A 15,933-nucleotide genomic window follows, 5' to 3' on the forward strand; every position below is an offset into this window, starting at 1 on the left:
CTGTAAGACCCCTTTTCCGAAAAATGAAATTCTACTTTGGGTCAGGGCACCGCAATTGCAAAGCAGGTGCTCTGATGTTTCATTATCAATATTACAAAATCTACAAATTGTGTTTGGGATTTTCCTCATATTGAATAAGTGATATTTACATGGAAAGTGACCAGTTAATAAACCAGCGATCACCCTTAAATTCTTTTTGTCTAGTTTTAGTAATTCTCGAGAAAGTTTCTCTTTTGGAAAGATAAATCTTTTTGCCTGTCTAGAAGAATTGGTAGAATTCCAAATAGATTGTATTGTTGATATTTCCCACCGTTTGAGCTCCATTTTTAGAGAACAATCTGGAACACCAAAGAAAGGTTCTGGGCCAATGAAGTCGGCATCAGATCCTTTCATTGCCAGGCTGTCCGCTATTTCGTTTCCTAGAATTCCACAATGCCCAGGAACCCAGTAAAGATTAACCACGTTATTTTGGGATAACTGCCTTAGTAAATAGATTCCTTCCCATACTAGTCTTGACTGGCAGGTATACCCTTTCAGAGCATTCAGTGCTGCCAAGCTGTCAGAAAAGATACAAATATTATCAAATCTATAATTCCTTTTATAGCAAATGTGCAAACATTCAATTATTGCATAAACTTCGGCTTGGAAAACTGTTGGATATTGTCCCATTGAAACAAATGTTTCAATTCCTGGGCCAAAAACTCCTGCTCCCGTCTTGTTGTTCATTTTGGAACCGTCCGTGTAGAACACAACAGAGCCTGGACGAAGATTAGGCCCACCATTATCCCACTCGTAGCGACTTTTAGCGTCCACTGTGAATGGAATGTCATAGTTTGCCTTGGTCGGCATCCAGTCTACTATTGAGTTTAACGCCGGATTCGGAGTAAAGTTCCCCGTTGCTAATTCAACGACGATTTTTGAAAATAAATCCATTAAATTTTTGGGACAAGTTGGTGACTTGGACTTTCATGTCTGTTTGTCTGTGCTTTGAGTGTAGTTTAACTTCCAAATATCCCAAATATCAGGTCAATCGAACGAAAAAAGATAGGGAGGGTGTGTGTCACGAACATCCTTGTAGCAAAATGTATAAGCAAAATAATTAACAAAAATGAATGCAAAACGTCTGCAACGAAAAAATATCTGCAATAAATTATGAATATCTGCGCTGAAATAATAATCTGCAAAACTGGCATCTCGGTCCAGCGCCCACTGAAAAAATAACGGTTTTGTTCGGTAGATCTGTCACGCGGCCGTCATTCATAAACTTCCAACAAAAGAACGGAACTAAACGTAAACAACGTCGCTGCAGCATCAGAGCACTTTACGCTGCTTTCTACAAAAATCTAAAATCTTTTAAACAACAATCATTCACTAACTTCCAAAAAGCTTCAAATCTAGCACGATGTCCAGCGGCGAGGAACCCGTCCAGGAAAAGGTGCAGTTCAAGCCCAAATCCAAGCGAAATTTGCGCCAACGTATCAAAACCGAGGACTCAGATGACGACCAGGAAGTTTTGTAAGTTTTTTAACATATCTTTTTTGAAACGTTTGAAAATTTCATGATCTTGTTTTTTTTTTGCCAGGTCAAAATTGGAGGAAACGAAGGAAAAACAACGACTGCGGAATAAAACCAACGGGGTCAATTTGCTCAGTTTGGCCATGGGGAAGAAGGTTACGATTGAGGAGGAAGTCACCAATGTAAGGTTTTTAACTTTAGTTGAACTGAAACGGAGTTATTGGAATTTTGTTTTACAGAAAGACCCATTCAACACCAAGTCGGGTGGCATGGTCAACATGCAGGCCCTCAAATCGGGCAAGATCAAGACGGTGGAGGATCCGTACGACACCGGAATCGGAACTCAATTTTCGGCCGAAACGAACAAGCGCGACGAGGACGAGGAGATGATGAAGTACATTGAGCAGCAGCTCGGCAAGAAGAAGGGCCTGGACAAGGAGACGGCGGGAGATGGGGACGCTGGCGAATCGTCCGCCAAGTATCTCAGCCCGGAGGAGGCCGCCCTGTTGTCGCTGCCGGCCCATCTGAGCCACACGTCGTCCCAGCGCTCGGAGGAGATGCTGTCCAACCAGATGCTGAGCGGCATCCCGGAGGTGGACCTCGGCATCGAGGCGAAGATCAAAAACATCGAAGCCACGGAGGATGCCAAGTTGAAGTTTATGCAGGAGCAGCAGCGCAAAAAGGACATGCCGTCGCACTTTGTGCCGACCAACATGGCGGTGAACTTTATGCAGCACAATCGGTTCAAGATTGACCAGCCGGCGCAGCCGAAGCGAAGGTACCAGGAGGAACGCAGCCAGCAGCAGCAGCGGAATCAGAATCAGCACCACCATCATCATCATCGTGGTGGTGGTGGTGGCGGCAGCGACGACAAGATTCCCAAGAAGGCAACGGACGATTATCACTTTGACAAGTTTAAGAAACAGTACAGAAGGCATTGAGTTGAATAAAGACGAAGTTGAATGGGAATAAAACAGTCTTAATTTTCTGTGTGTGCCAAAGAGCAGTTTATTCAATTTGTTACAAATTTTACAATAAATTGCATTCACTAGTTGTATTGTAATCCTCATCGTCTCAACCGCCGTTGGCAAACCTCTGCTTGTTTTCTTCTGCTATTTGGAACGCTTTTCTGTCTCCTCCCTCGAGCTGGTGATTAAGATTGATTTTAATGTTTTTCACTTTCGTTAAAGGTAAAATTGTGTGTGTTTCCGTTGACGCGCCGTTTAGTAATACTTCCAGTTGCCCTCGCCGGACTCTTGCGTCTTGGCTTTTTGCTTGCGCTCGACCAGCACGGTCAGCGCCTCGGAACGAACGGAAAGTGAGTCAATCTTTTCTACCAGCTGCTGATACGGCGACAGTGGTTGCGTTCCCATCACAACGTGGCCGAGTTTGGAGTCGATCTTGGCGTCGAGCCGGGCGTTACGGATCAGGTTCACGATCCAGCACTCGGCCTCGTCCGGTTCCATGTTGAGCTTGTCGGCGAGCATTCCGATCGTGATGCACTGATGGATGCGGCAGAACGTCTCGAAGATCATGAGGCGGGCGTTCTCGATGAACTCCTGCAGGCAGCCGATGATGAAGAAGTCGTTGATGATCACCGTCTGGCACTCGTGCAGCTTCATACGGGCGCCCTCAAAGTCAAAGTTGACGTACAGACACTCGAGGAACTCGGTGATCGGGTCCTTGTACGTGTACGATTCCTGCTGGATGATCTTGATCAAGTCCTTGAGCGCGTTTCGCCGGCCACGGTTGATGATGACGGCGGTGGCCAGATAGCGCAGGATGTGCGGACACATCGTCTGGATGGCGTTCAAGTACAGCTGCTTGTACAGGAACATCTCGATGATGAGATCGCGGCCCTTGGCGTGGTTGAAGAACACCAGCACACTCCAGTGGATCAACCAGGTGCGCTGCTGCAGCACCTCGATCGGCGAAAAGTTGTGATTGTCGATAAAGTCACGCAGGCGCGTCAAATCCTCCAGCGCCGTTGGCCAGTTCAGCGTCAGAATCTCCGCGGCCAACTTGCCCCACAACACGTTCAGGTAGTTCTTGTCGGTCGGTTCCATCACCAGCAGACAAATGTACAGATACGAAATCGAGTCCCGGTAGTTGCCGCACTCGTACAGATACTTGGCCAACTTCTGGGCACTTCGGATGATGTCGTACTTGAACTGCAAAAGAAAGCAAACCTTAAAACTCGACCTCCTTCAATCACCCTCATCAAAACTCACGTCAAACTCCTGCTGCAGGGCGTGCACGATCGACTTGGAGTCCTTCATCGTGTCCGGGTTCTTCAACTCCTCCATGCACTTCATCAACGGGGCCACCTCCGTCTGGAGCTCCTTTAGCTTGACCAGCACATTGGACCGGCGCTTGGTCAGCTCCTCCGGCAGCTCGTTGCCCATGTTGAGCCGCTCGCGGATGTCCATGGTGTAATCCACCATGTTGGTCTTGCTGACCGTCTCCAAGATAAACTTGAGCAGCGACGTTTGGTCATAGATCTAAAAGCAGAGAAGTGAGGTTATGTTTACAATACAATCCGTAACCACCTCAATCATCAGCGATTGCCATTTTCCCCCTCGACGAAAAAACCGCCAACTAGCAATAACTCCCCCACAACCGGCGCACCGGTGTCACCACAACCCCTCAAAATACGCCACCGCTGCCAGCTCACGAAAATTTAAAGCCGCTCGCTCCATTTTCCTTCTTTTTCTCCTCCTCCTCCACCAACCCAACTTACATTCTTCTGCAGCAGAAACTCGAGCAGCGGAAAGGTCAGGTGCCGATCCAGGTACTGGCAATTCTTTGCCGTCAAATCAAACTTGGACATCTTGGGTGGCCGGGGGACGTTCGTTCGCGCTCCGAAAGTGGCAAATTCAACTGGAAAAATCCGAAACTTTCAACAACACGACATGTGGAAAATGTCGCGGCCGCGGTCCGACGTTTGGGAAGAGAGTGCACTCGCCGCAGAAAATGGATGACGTTGACGTTTGGGGAAGTTTGACGTTTCGAATGCTGATGCGATTACAGCGCCAGCTGTCAAGCGGAGGGTGAGGAAACTTGTGGGAGGGATAGGAATGTTGAAAAGGGAGCATTAGCATTAGTAAATTTTCAAATTATTGCCCACCCTGACAGACGGACGGGCCGACAAAGGCCCGAAATCCGCCCGACGGCTCGACAAAACGGCCCGAATTCCGACGGTTTGTCCGACGGAATTCGGGCCCTTTTCGTGCGTATATGCAACACTTTGTCCGACGATCGTCGAAATCGACGTTTGAGAAAATCGACGTTGACGGGCCGTTTTCCGGCGACTTTGTTATTTAGAATGTCCTGCCACTGTCGGACGCTCACGTTTCGGATTTAGGGGTTAATTCAATAATTAATACATAGAAAAGTAAACTTTATTGCAAATAACTTTATTTTTCTTTATAAATATTATATTATTATTATATTATTTATTATTGATGTATTTTTGTCTTCGATGTGTTCTTGAAAGCCTGTTTTGATCCAAAGAAGCAGCTCTGGCATGTTTTATTTTTGTTTTTGCCTAAGAGAAAAGGTAATTTAAGAATATATGAAGAAACAAAAACAAGCAAATTAAGAATTTACCTCTTTCTCCACCGCATCACCTAATTGTCTGACAGCTGCTTATGCCTGATGATGGCCGAATCCACGCTGATTAAAGTTCCCTGGTGGTTCCTTCAGAGAGATCAATTTGTCCACCGCGGCCGGATTCCGTCCAGGGAAAAACATGTTTGTTTGACTTGTTCCCACCAGTATCATTAAAAAAAAATTTAATGGATTTGGTGAAAAGAAAAACTGTTGAAGACTCCACTTAGTGAAAATCAATGATCTGTCATAAATTTTATCACCGCCTGCTAGTTTTCTATACGCCGATCAAACGCAGGACAAACGCTCGAAAATGGCAGGACAAGATCGATTTCAAGTAGATAACGCTTCGAATCGCACGACCGCGGGACTTCAGTCTAACAGAATAAGAAAAATGCAAGATATACCCCCTGGTTTGATTCTTTAAAAGCTTATATGCAGATCGCAAGGAACGCGGTCAAGAAATGTTGCGCCCTCCCCCCTTCCAATTCTTTAATTCTTAAATTCTTAAATTTCTAAATTCTTAAATTTCTAAATTCTTAAATTCTTAAATTTCTAAATTTCTAAATTCTTAAATTTCTAAATTCTTAAATTCTTAAATTCTTAAATTCTTAAATTCTTAAATTCTTAAATTCTTAAATTCTTAAATTCTTAAATTCTTAAATTCTTAAATTCTTAAATTCTTAAATTCTTAAATTCTTAAATTCTTAAATTCTTAAATTCTTAAATTCTTAAATTCTTAAATTCTTAAATTCTTAAATTCTTAAATTCTTAAATTCTTAAATTCTTAAATTCTTAAATTCTTAAATTCTTAAATTCTTAAATTCTTAAATTCTTAAATTCTTAAATTCTTAAATTCTTAAATTCTTAAATTCTTAAATTCTTAAATTCTTAAATTCTTAAATTCTTAAATTCTTAAATTCTTAAATTCTTAAATTCTTAAATTCTTAAATTCTTAAATTCTTAAATTCTTAAATTCTTAAATTCTTAAATTCTTAAATTCTTAAATTCTTAAATTCTTAAATTCTTAAATTCTTAAATTCTTAAATTCTTAAATTCTTAAATTCTTAAATTCTTAAATTCTTAAATTCTTAAATTCTTAAATTCTTAAATTCTTAAATTCTTAAATTCTTAAATTCTTAAATTCTTAAATTCTTAAATTCTTAAATTCTTAAATTCTTAAATTCTTAAATTCTTAAATTCTTAAATTCTTAAATTCTTAAATTCTTAAATTCTTAAATTCTTAAATTCTTAAATTCTTAAATTCTTAAATTCTTAAATTCTTAAATTCTTAAATTCTTAAATTCTTAAATTCTTAAATTCTTAAATTCTTAAATTCTTAAATTCTTAAATTCTTAAATTCTTAAATTCTTAAATTCTTAAATTCTTAAATTCTTAAATTCTTAAATTCTTAAATTCTTAAATTCTTAAATTCTTAAATTCTTAAATTCTTAAATTCTTAAATTCTTAAATTCTTAAATTCTTAAATTCTTAAATTCTTAAATTCTTAAATTCTTAAATTCTTAAATTCTTAAATTCTTAAATTCTTAAATTCTTAAATTCTTAAATTCTTAAATTCTTAAATTCTTAAATTCTTAAATTCTTAAATTCTTAAATTCTTAAATTCTTAAATTCTTAAATTCTTAAATTCTTAAATTCTTAAATTCTTAAATTCTTAAATTCTTAAATTCTTAAATTCTTAAATTCTTAAATTCTTAAATTCTTAAATTCTTAAATTCTTAAATTCTTAAATTCTTAAATTCTTAAATTCTTAAATTCTTAAATTCTTAAATTCTTAAATTCTTAAATTCTTAAATTCTTAAATTCTTAAATTCTTAAATTCTTAAATTCTTAAATTCTTAAATTCTTAAATTCTTAAATTCTTAAATTCTTAAATTCTTAAATTCTTAAATTCTTAAATTCTTAAATTCTTAAATTCTTAAATTCTTAAATTCTTAAATTCTTAAATTCTTAAATTCTTAAATTCTTAAATTCTTAAATTCTTAAATTCTTAAATTCTTAAATTCTTAAATTCTTAAATTCTTAAATTCTTAAATTCTTAAATTCTTAAATTCTTAAATTCTTAAATTCTTAAATTCTTAAATTCTTAAATTCTTAAATTCTTAAATTCTTAAATTCTTAAATTCTTAAATTCTTAAATTCTTAAATTCTTAAATTCTTAAATTCTTAAATTCTTAAATTCTTAAATTCTTAAATTCTTAAATTCTTAAATTCTTAAATTCTTAAATTCTTAAATTCTTAAATTCTTAAATTCTTAAATTCTTAAATTCTTAAATTCTTAAATTCTTAAATTCTTAAATTCTTAAATTCTTAAATTCTTAAATTCTTAAATTCTTAAATTCTTAAATTCTTAAATTCTTAAATTCTTAAATTCTTAAATTCTTAAATTCTTAAATTCTTAAATTCTTAAATTCTTAAATTCTTAAATTCTTAAATTCTTAAATTCTTAAATTCTTAAATTCTTAAATTCTTAAATTCTTAAATTCTTAAATTCTTAAATTCTTAAATTCTTAAATTCTTAAATTCTTAAATTCTTAAATTCTTAAATTCTTAAATTCTTAAATTCTTAAATTCTTAAATTCTTAAATTCTTAAATTCTTAAATTCTTAAATTCTTAAATTCTTAAATTCTTAAATTCTTAAATTCTTAAATTCTTAAATTCTTAAATTCTTAAATTCTTAAATTCTTAAATTCTTAAATTCTTAAATTCTTAAATTCTTAAATTCTTAAATTCTTAAATTCTTAAATTCTTAAATTCTTAAATTCTTAAATTCTTAAATTCTTAAATTCTTAAATTCTTAAATTCTTAAATTCTTAAATTCTTAAATTCTTAAATTCTTAAATTCTTAAATTCTTAAATTCTTAAATTCTTAAATTCTTAAATTCTTAAATTCTTAAATTCTTAAATTCTTAAATTCTTAAATTCTTAAATTCTTAAATTCTTAAATTCTTAAATTCTTAAATTCTTAAATTCTTAAATTCTTAAATTCTTAAATTCTTAAATTCTTAAATTCTTAAATTCTTAAATTCTTAAATTCTTAAATTCTTAAATTCTTAAATTCTTAAATTCTTAAATTCTTAAATTCTTAAATTCTTAAATTCTTAAATTCTTAAATTCTTAAATTCTTAAATTCTTAAATTCTTAAATTCTTAAATTCTTAAATTCTTAAATTCTTAAATTCTTAAATTCTTAAATTCTTAAATTCTTAAATTCTTAAATTCTTAAATTCTTAAATTCTTAAATTCTTAAATTCTTAAATTCTTAAATTCTTAAATTCTTAAATTCTTAAATTCTTAAATTCTTAAATTCTTAAATTCTTAAATTCTTAAATTCTTAAATTCTTAAATTCTTAAATTCTTAAATTCTTAAATTCTTAAATTCTTAAATTCTTAAATTCTTAAATTCTTAAATTCTTAAATTCTTAAATTCTTAAATTCTTAAATTCTTAAATTCTTAAATTCTTAAATTCTTAAATTCTTAAATTCTTAAATTCTTAAATTCTTAAATTCTTAAATTCTTAAATTCTTAAATTCTTAAATTCTTAAATTCTTAAATTCTTAAATTCTTAAATTCTTAAATTCTTAAATTCTTAAATTCTTAAATTCTTAAATTCTTAAATTCTTAAATTCTTAAATTCTTAAATTCTTAAATTCTTAAATTCTTAAATTCTTAAATTCTTAAATTCTTAAATTCTTAAATTCTTAAATTCTTAAATTCTTAAATTCTTAAATTCTTAAATTCTTAAATTCTTAAATTCTTAAATTCTTAAATTCTTAAATTCTTAAATTCTTAAATTCTTAAATTCTTAAATTCTTAAATTCTTAAATTCTTAAATTCTTAAATTCTTAAATTCTTAAATTCTTAAATTCTTAAATTCTTAAATTCTTAAATTCTTAAATTCTTAAATTCTTAAATTCTTAAATTCTTAAATTCTTAAATTCTTAAATTCTTAAATTCTTAAATTCTTAAATTCTTAAATTCTTAAATTCTTAAATTCTTAAATTCTTAAATTCTTAAATTCTTAAATTCTTAAATTCTTAAATTCTTAAATTCTTAAATTCTTAAATTCTTAAATTCTTAAATTCTTAAATTCTTAAATTCTTAAATTCTTAAATTCTTAAATTCTTAAATTCTTAAATTCTTAAATTCTTAAATTCTTAAATTCTTAAATTCTTAAATTCTTAAATTCTTAAATTCTTAAATTCTTAAATTCTTAAATTCTTAAATTCTTAAATTCTTAAATTCTTAAATTCTTAAATTCTTAAATTCTTAAATTCTTAAATTCTTAAATTCTTAAATTCTTAAATTCTTAAATTCTTAAATTCTTAAATTCTTAAATTCTTAAATTCTTAAATTCTTAAATTCTTAAATTCTTAAATTCTTAAATTCTTAAATTCTTAAATTCTTAAATTCTTAAATTCTTAAATTCTTAAATTCTTAAATTCTTAAATTCTTAAATTCTTAAATTCTTAAATTCTTAAATTCTTAAATTCTTAAATTCTTAAATTCTTAAATTCTTAAATTCTTAAATTCTTAAATTCTTAAATTCTTAAATTCTTAAATTCTTAAATTCTTAAATTCTTAAATTCTTAAATTCTTAAATTCTTAAATTCTTAAATTCTTAAATTCTTAAATTCTTAAATTCTTAAATTCTTAAATTCTTAAATTCTTAAATTCTTAAATTCTTAAATTCTTAAATTCTTAAATTCTTAATTCTTAAATTCTTAAATTCTTAAATTCTTAAATTCTTAAATTCTTAAATTCTTAAATTCTTAAATTCTTAAATTCTTAAATTCTTAAATTCTTAAATTCTTAAATTCTTAAATTCTTAAATTCTTAAATTCTTAAATTCTTAAATTCTTAAATTCTTAAATTCTTAAATTCTTAAATTCTTAAATTCTTAAATTCTTAAATTCTTAAATTCTTAAATTCTTAAATTCTTAAATTCTTAAATTCTTAAATTCTTAAATTCTTAAATTCTTAAATTCTTAAATTCTTAAATTCTTAAATTCTTAAATTCTTAAATTCTTAAATTCTTAAATTCTTAAATTCTTAAATTCTTAAATTCTTAAATTCTTAAATTCTTAAATTCTTAAATTCTTAAATTCTTAAATTCTTAAATTCTTAAATTCTTAAATTCTTAAATTCTTAAATTCTTAAATTCTTAAATTCTTAAATTCTTAAATTCTTAAATTCTTAAATTCTTAAATTCTTAAATTCTTAAATTCTTAAATTCTTAAATTCTTAAATTCTTAAATTCTTAAATTCTTAAATTCTTAAATTCTTAAATTCTTAAATTCTTAAATTCTTAAATTCTTAAATTCTTAAATTCTTAAATTCTTAAATTCTTAAATTCTTAAATTCTTAAATTCTTAAATTCTTAAATTCTTAAATTCTTAAATTCTTAAATTCTTAAATTCTTAAATTCTTAAATTCTTAAATTCTTAAATTCTTAAATTCTTAAATTCTTAAATTCTTAAATTCTTAAATTCTTAAATTCTTAAATTCTTAAATTCTTAAATTCTTAAATTCTTAAATTCTTAAATTCTTAAATTCTTAAATTCTTAAATTCTTAAATTCTTAAATTCTTAAATTCTTAAATTCTTAAATTCTTAAATTCTTAAATTCTTAAATTCTTAAATTCTTAAATTCTTAAATTCTTAAATTCTTAAATTCTTAAATTCTTAAATTCTTAAATTCTTAAATTCTTAAATTCTTAAATTCTTAAATTCTTAAATTCTTAAATTCTTAAATTCTTAAATTCTTAAATTCTTAAATTCTTAAATTCTTAAATTCTTAAATTCTTAAATTCTTAAATTCTTAAATTCTTAAATTCTTAAATTCTTAAATTCTTAAATTCTTAAATTCTTAAATTCTTAAATTCTTAAATTCTTAAATTCTTAAATTCTTAAATTCTTAAATTCTTAAATTCTTAAATTCTTAAATTCTTAAATTCTTAAATTCTTAAATTCTTAAATTCTTAAATTCTTAAATTCTTAAATTCTTAAATTCTTAAATTCTTAAATTCTTAAATTCTTAAATTCTTAAATTCTTAAATTCTTAAATTCTTAAATTCTTAAATTCTTAAATTCTTAAATTCTTAAATTCTTAAATTCTTAAATTCTTAAATTCTTAAATTCTTAAATTCTTAAATTCTTAAATTCTTAAATTCTTAAATTCTTAAATTCTTAAATTCTTAAATTCTTAAATTCTTAAATTCTTAAATTCTTAAATTCTTAAATTCTTAAATTCTTAAATTCTTAAATTCTTAAATTCTTAAATTCTTAAATTCTTAAATTCTTAAATTCTTAAATTCTTAAATTCTTAAATTCTTAAATTCTTAAATTCTTAAATTCTTAAATTCTTAAATTCTTAAATTCTTAAATTCTTAAATTCTTAAATTCTTAAATTCTTAAATTCTTAAATTCTTAAATTCTTAAATTCTTAAATTCTTAAATTCTTAAATTCTTAAATTCTTAAATTCTTAAATTCTTAAATTCTTAAATTCTTAAATTCTTAAATTCTTAAATTCTTAAATTCTTAAATTCTTAAATTCTTAAATTCTTAAATTCTTAAATTCTTAAATTCTTAAATTCTTAAATTCTTAAATTCTTAAATTTCTTAAATTCTTAAATTCTTAAATTCTTAAATTCTTAAATTCTTAAATTCTTAAATTCTTAAATTCTTAAATTCTTAAATTCTTAAATTCTTAAATTCTTAAATTCTTAAATTCTTAAATTCTTAAATTCTTAAATTCTTAAATTCTTAAATTCTTAAATTCTTAAATTCTTAAATTCTTAAATTCTTAAATTCTTAAATTCTTAAATTCTTAAATTCTTAAATTCTTAAATTCTTAAATTCTTAAATTCTTAAATTCTTAAATTCTTAAATTCTTAAATTCTTAAATTCTTAAATTCTTAAATTCTTAAATTCTTAAATTCTTAAATTCTTAAATTCTTAAATTCTTAAATTCTTAAATTCTTAAATTCTTAAATTCTTAAATTCTTAAATTCTTAAATTCTTAAATTCTTAAATTCTTAAATTCTTAAATTCTTAAATTCTTAAATTCTTAAATTCTTAAATTCTTAAATTCTTAAATTCTTAAATTCTTAAATTCTTAAATTCTTAAATTCTTAAATTCTTAAATTCTTAAATTCTTAAATTCTTAAATTCTTAAATTCTTAAATTCTTAAATTCTTAAATTCTTAAATTCTTAAATTCTTAAATTCTTAAATTCTTAAATTCTTAAATTCTTAAATTCTTAAATTCTTAAATTCTTAAATTCTTAAATTCTTAAATTCTTAAATTCTTAAATTCTTAAATTCTTAAATTCTTAAATTCTTAAATTCTTAAATTCTTAAATTCTTAAATTCTTAAATTCTTAAATTCTTAAATTCTTAAATTCTTAAATTCTTAAATTCTTAAATTCTTAAATTCTTAAATTCTTAAATTCTTAAATTCTTAAATTCTTAAATTCTTAAATTCTTAAATTCTTAAATTCTTAAATTCTTAAATTCTTAAATTCTTAAATTCTTAAATTCTTAAATTCTTAAATTCTTAAATTCTTAAATTCTTAAATTCTTAAATTCTTAAATTCTTAAATTCTTAAATTCTTAAATTCTTAAATTCTTAAATTCTTAAATTCTTAAATTCTTAAATTCTTAAATTCTTAAATTCTTAAATTCTTAAATTCTTAAATTCTTAAATTCTTAAATTCTTAAATTCTTAAATTCTTAAATTCTTAAATTCTTAAATTCTTAAATTCTTAAATTCTTAAATTCTTAAATTCTTAAATTCTTAAATTCTTAAATTCTTAAATTCTTAAATTCTTAAATTCTTAAATTCTTAAATTCTTAAATTCTTAAATTCTTAAATTCTTAAATTCTTAAATTCTTAAATTCTTAAATTCTTAAATTCTTAAATTCTTAAATTCTTAAATTCTTAAATTCTTAAATTCTTAAATTCTTAAATTCTTAAATTCTTAAATTCTTAAATTCTTAAATTCTTAAATTCTTAAATTCTTAAATTCTTAAATTCTTAAATTCTTAAATTCTTAAATTCTTAAATTCTTAAATTCTTAAATTCTTAAATTCTTAAATTCTTAAATTCTTAAATTCTTAAATTCTTAAATTCTTAAATTCTTAAATTCTTAAATTCTTAAATTCTTAAATTCTTAAATTCTTAAATTCTTAAATTCTTAAATTCTTAAATTCTTAAATTCTTAAATTCTTAAATTCTTAAATTCTTAAATTCTTAAATTCTTAAATTCTTAAATTCTTAAATTCTTAAATTCTTAAATTCTTAAATTCTTAAATTCTTAAATTCTTAAATTCTTAAATTCTTAAATTCTTAAATTCTTAAATTCTTAAATTCTTAAATTCTTAAATTCTTAAATTCTTAAATTCTTAAATTCTTAAATTCTTAAATTCTTAAATTCTTAAATTCTTAAATTCTTAAATTCTTAAATTCTTAAATTCTTAAATTCTTAAATTCTTAAATTCTTAAATTCTTAAATTCTTAAATTCTTAAATTCTTAAATTCTTAAATTCTTAAATTCTTAAATTCTTAAATTCTTAAATTCTTAAATTCTTAAATTCTTAAATTCTTAAATTCTTAAATTCTTAAATTCTTAAATTCTTAAATTCTTAAATTCTTAAATTCTTAAATTCTTAAATTCTTAAATTCTTAAATTCTTAAATTCTTAAATTCTTAAATTCTTAAATTCTTAAATTCTTAAATTCTTAAATTCTTAAATTCTTAAATTCTTAAATTCTTAAATTCTTAAATTCTTAAATTCTTAAATTCTTAAATTCTTAAATTCTTAAATTCTTAAATTCTTAAATTCTTAAATTCTTAAATTCTTAAATTCTTAAATTCTTAAATTCTTAAATTCTTAAATTCTTAAATTCTTAAATTCTTAAATTCTTAAATTCTTAAATTCTTAAATTCTTAAATTCTTAAATTCTTAAATTCTTAAATTCTTAAATTCTTAAATTCTTAAATTCTTAAATTCTTAAATTCTTAAATTCTTAAATTCTTAAATTCTTAAATTCTTAAATTCTTAAATTCTTAAATTCTTAAATTCTTAAATTCTTAAATTCTTAAATTCTTAAATTCTTAAATTCTTAAATTCTTAAATTCTTAAATTCTAGAACGGGGACTTATTTTTTATGCAAATCAACATTTTATCTAAAAAGTCAAGCATGTACCATTTATTAAACTAGAAATTAATAATGCTTAGGTAGACATTTTATATTAGAAACAACTCAAAACTTTACATTAGGTAAACAATTTGAGAAATGAGAATGGCAGGTACGTTTGAAAAACATAATTAAAAAAAGAAAAAGGTTTAATATAAAAGGTATATTTATATAGACCATAAATACATGTTTTAATAGCAAAATGTTTGAAAGATAACATAAATAAATTATGATTGGATTTCACATCGAAGAACAACGGTGACGCAGCAAAATTGACAAATAAAAAAAATGAATCACAAACTCTACAATTTTGAAACTCATAAATTTATAAATCTGAAAATTAAGAAATTCGTGATTAAAAATATAAAAAGAACTATTTTCAAATTGAGGAACTTTAAAAAAATAAATCAGATATTAGAGAAATTTAAAAATGCAAATATTTATTTCAGAAAAAAAAACAATAAATCAGAAATTCAAAGCTTGAAAATTCAAATAATTAAAAATTAAACATGGAAAATTTCAAAAAAAAAAAAAAAAAAATTTCAAAATTCGAAATAAAAAAATAAAGGTTTCTAACTTAAAAGTTCCTTAACTTAAAAATTCAAATATTTTTAAATTTGAAATAAATGAGTCAAAAGTTTGAATATTTCAAAGTTCAGAACACCAAAAATTCAAAAGTTACAGTTTAAAAAAATAATAAAAAATAAAGAAACTAAAAAAACAAAAATAAGTAAAATTTTAAAATTCTGTACATAAAAAAATGAAAACTCAAATATTAAAAAAATAGAAACAGTTCGTACTCTATTTTCCGAAGAACTCGTCAAAATGTTCAATCTCTAAATCCTCTAAACCTGATTTTCTAACGACTCCAAAAAAATGTACTTTTTGTGATTCAAGATGGCGCATTTAAGAATTTCCGAATTTTAGAATTTAAACTTCCTAAAATTTAAGAATTCGACTAAATTACATCACATTTTTTGGTTCAAATAAGAATACAAATTGGTAGCACCGTTAAAGGTACAATTTATTATTTGGCAATTAAATTTACCTATTATTTAAACACACATATTTAGTCTATTCAAAAAGTTATCATTTTAATACTAAAAAAATCGCTATATCATTTACATTAATGAACTAAGCAACTACCCTTAAAATCCATCAATTTAAAATATACAAACGTCTCTTCAAAAGACTAATTCAATTTAGTAATAATAAAACAAAAAAAAATATTACAACTAATAATAAAATGCTTGATTTCACCCAAATTGCAAACTTTATGTAAGCGTGTACTCAACATCCATCACACCAACTTGCAGTCACTTTTCAACAAGAAAGAGAAGAGAGAGCTTGCAGAAAAGTACGGGAACGGTTTTGCTGTAACTTCTGTCTCTCTCATTGCAGAAGTTCTGCCTGGGAAAAAAGTTACTTATGTTGCAGAAAAGTACGGGAACGCTCTGCTGCCGATTTTGTGCAGAATTGCAAAATTCTGCAGTACGGGAATATACCTTATTTTTTTTTGCATTAAAATGAAAAAAAAAGTGAACAGAAATGGTTTTTAATCGTGTTTTTTACCTGTAAACGGCATGG

The 15,933-nt window shown here is 25.7% G+C and overlaps 3 protein-coding genes across 3 annotated transcripts in view; 2 read left to right on the forward strand and 1 right to left on the reverse strand.

The window, feature by feature from the left end:
• The window catches only part of LOC120431867 (coatomer subunit epsilon-like), a 379,780-nt gene that overhangs the window by 362,571 nt on the left and 1,276 nt on the right, over positions 1-15,933 (forward strand). The window lies entirely within an intron of this gene.
• Positions 1,311-2,488, forward strand: LOC120430341 (telomere length and silencing protein 1 homolog). The gene is made up of 3 exons (XM_039595444.2): positions 1,311-1,515; positions 1,583-1,697; positions 1,755-2,488. The coding sequence occupies exons 1-3, from the start codon at positions 1,403-1,405 to the stop codon at positions 2,454-2,456; spliced, it is 930 nt and encodes a 309-aa protein (XP_039451378.1). The 5' UTR covers positions 1,311-1,402; the 3' UTR covers positions 2,457-2,488.
• On the reverse strand, positions 2,499-4,481 carry LOC120430340 (eukaryotic translation initiation factor 3 subunit E). The gene is made up of 3 exons (XM_039595442.2): positions 4,256-4,481; positions 3,747-4,016; positions 2,499-3,686 (listed from the first exon to the last, which is right to left on the reverse strand). The coding sequence occupies exons 1-3, from the start codon at positions 4,343-4,345 to the stop codon at positions 2,739-2,741; spliced, it is 1,308 nt and encodes a 435-aa protein (XP_039451376.1). The 5' UTR covers positions 4,346-4,481; the 3' UTR covers positions 2,499-2,738.

This window comes from Culex pipiens, chromosome 3 (assembly GCF_016801865.2).
Source record: "Culex pipiens pallens isolate TS chromosome 3, TS_CPP_V2, whole genome shotgun sequence".
Taxonomy (NCBI): Eukaryota; Metazoa; Arthropoda; class Insecta; order Diptera; family Culicidae; genus Culex; species Culex pipiens.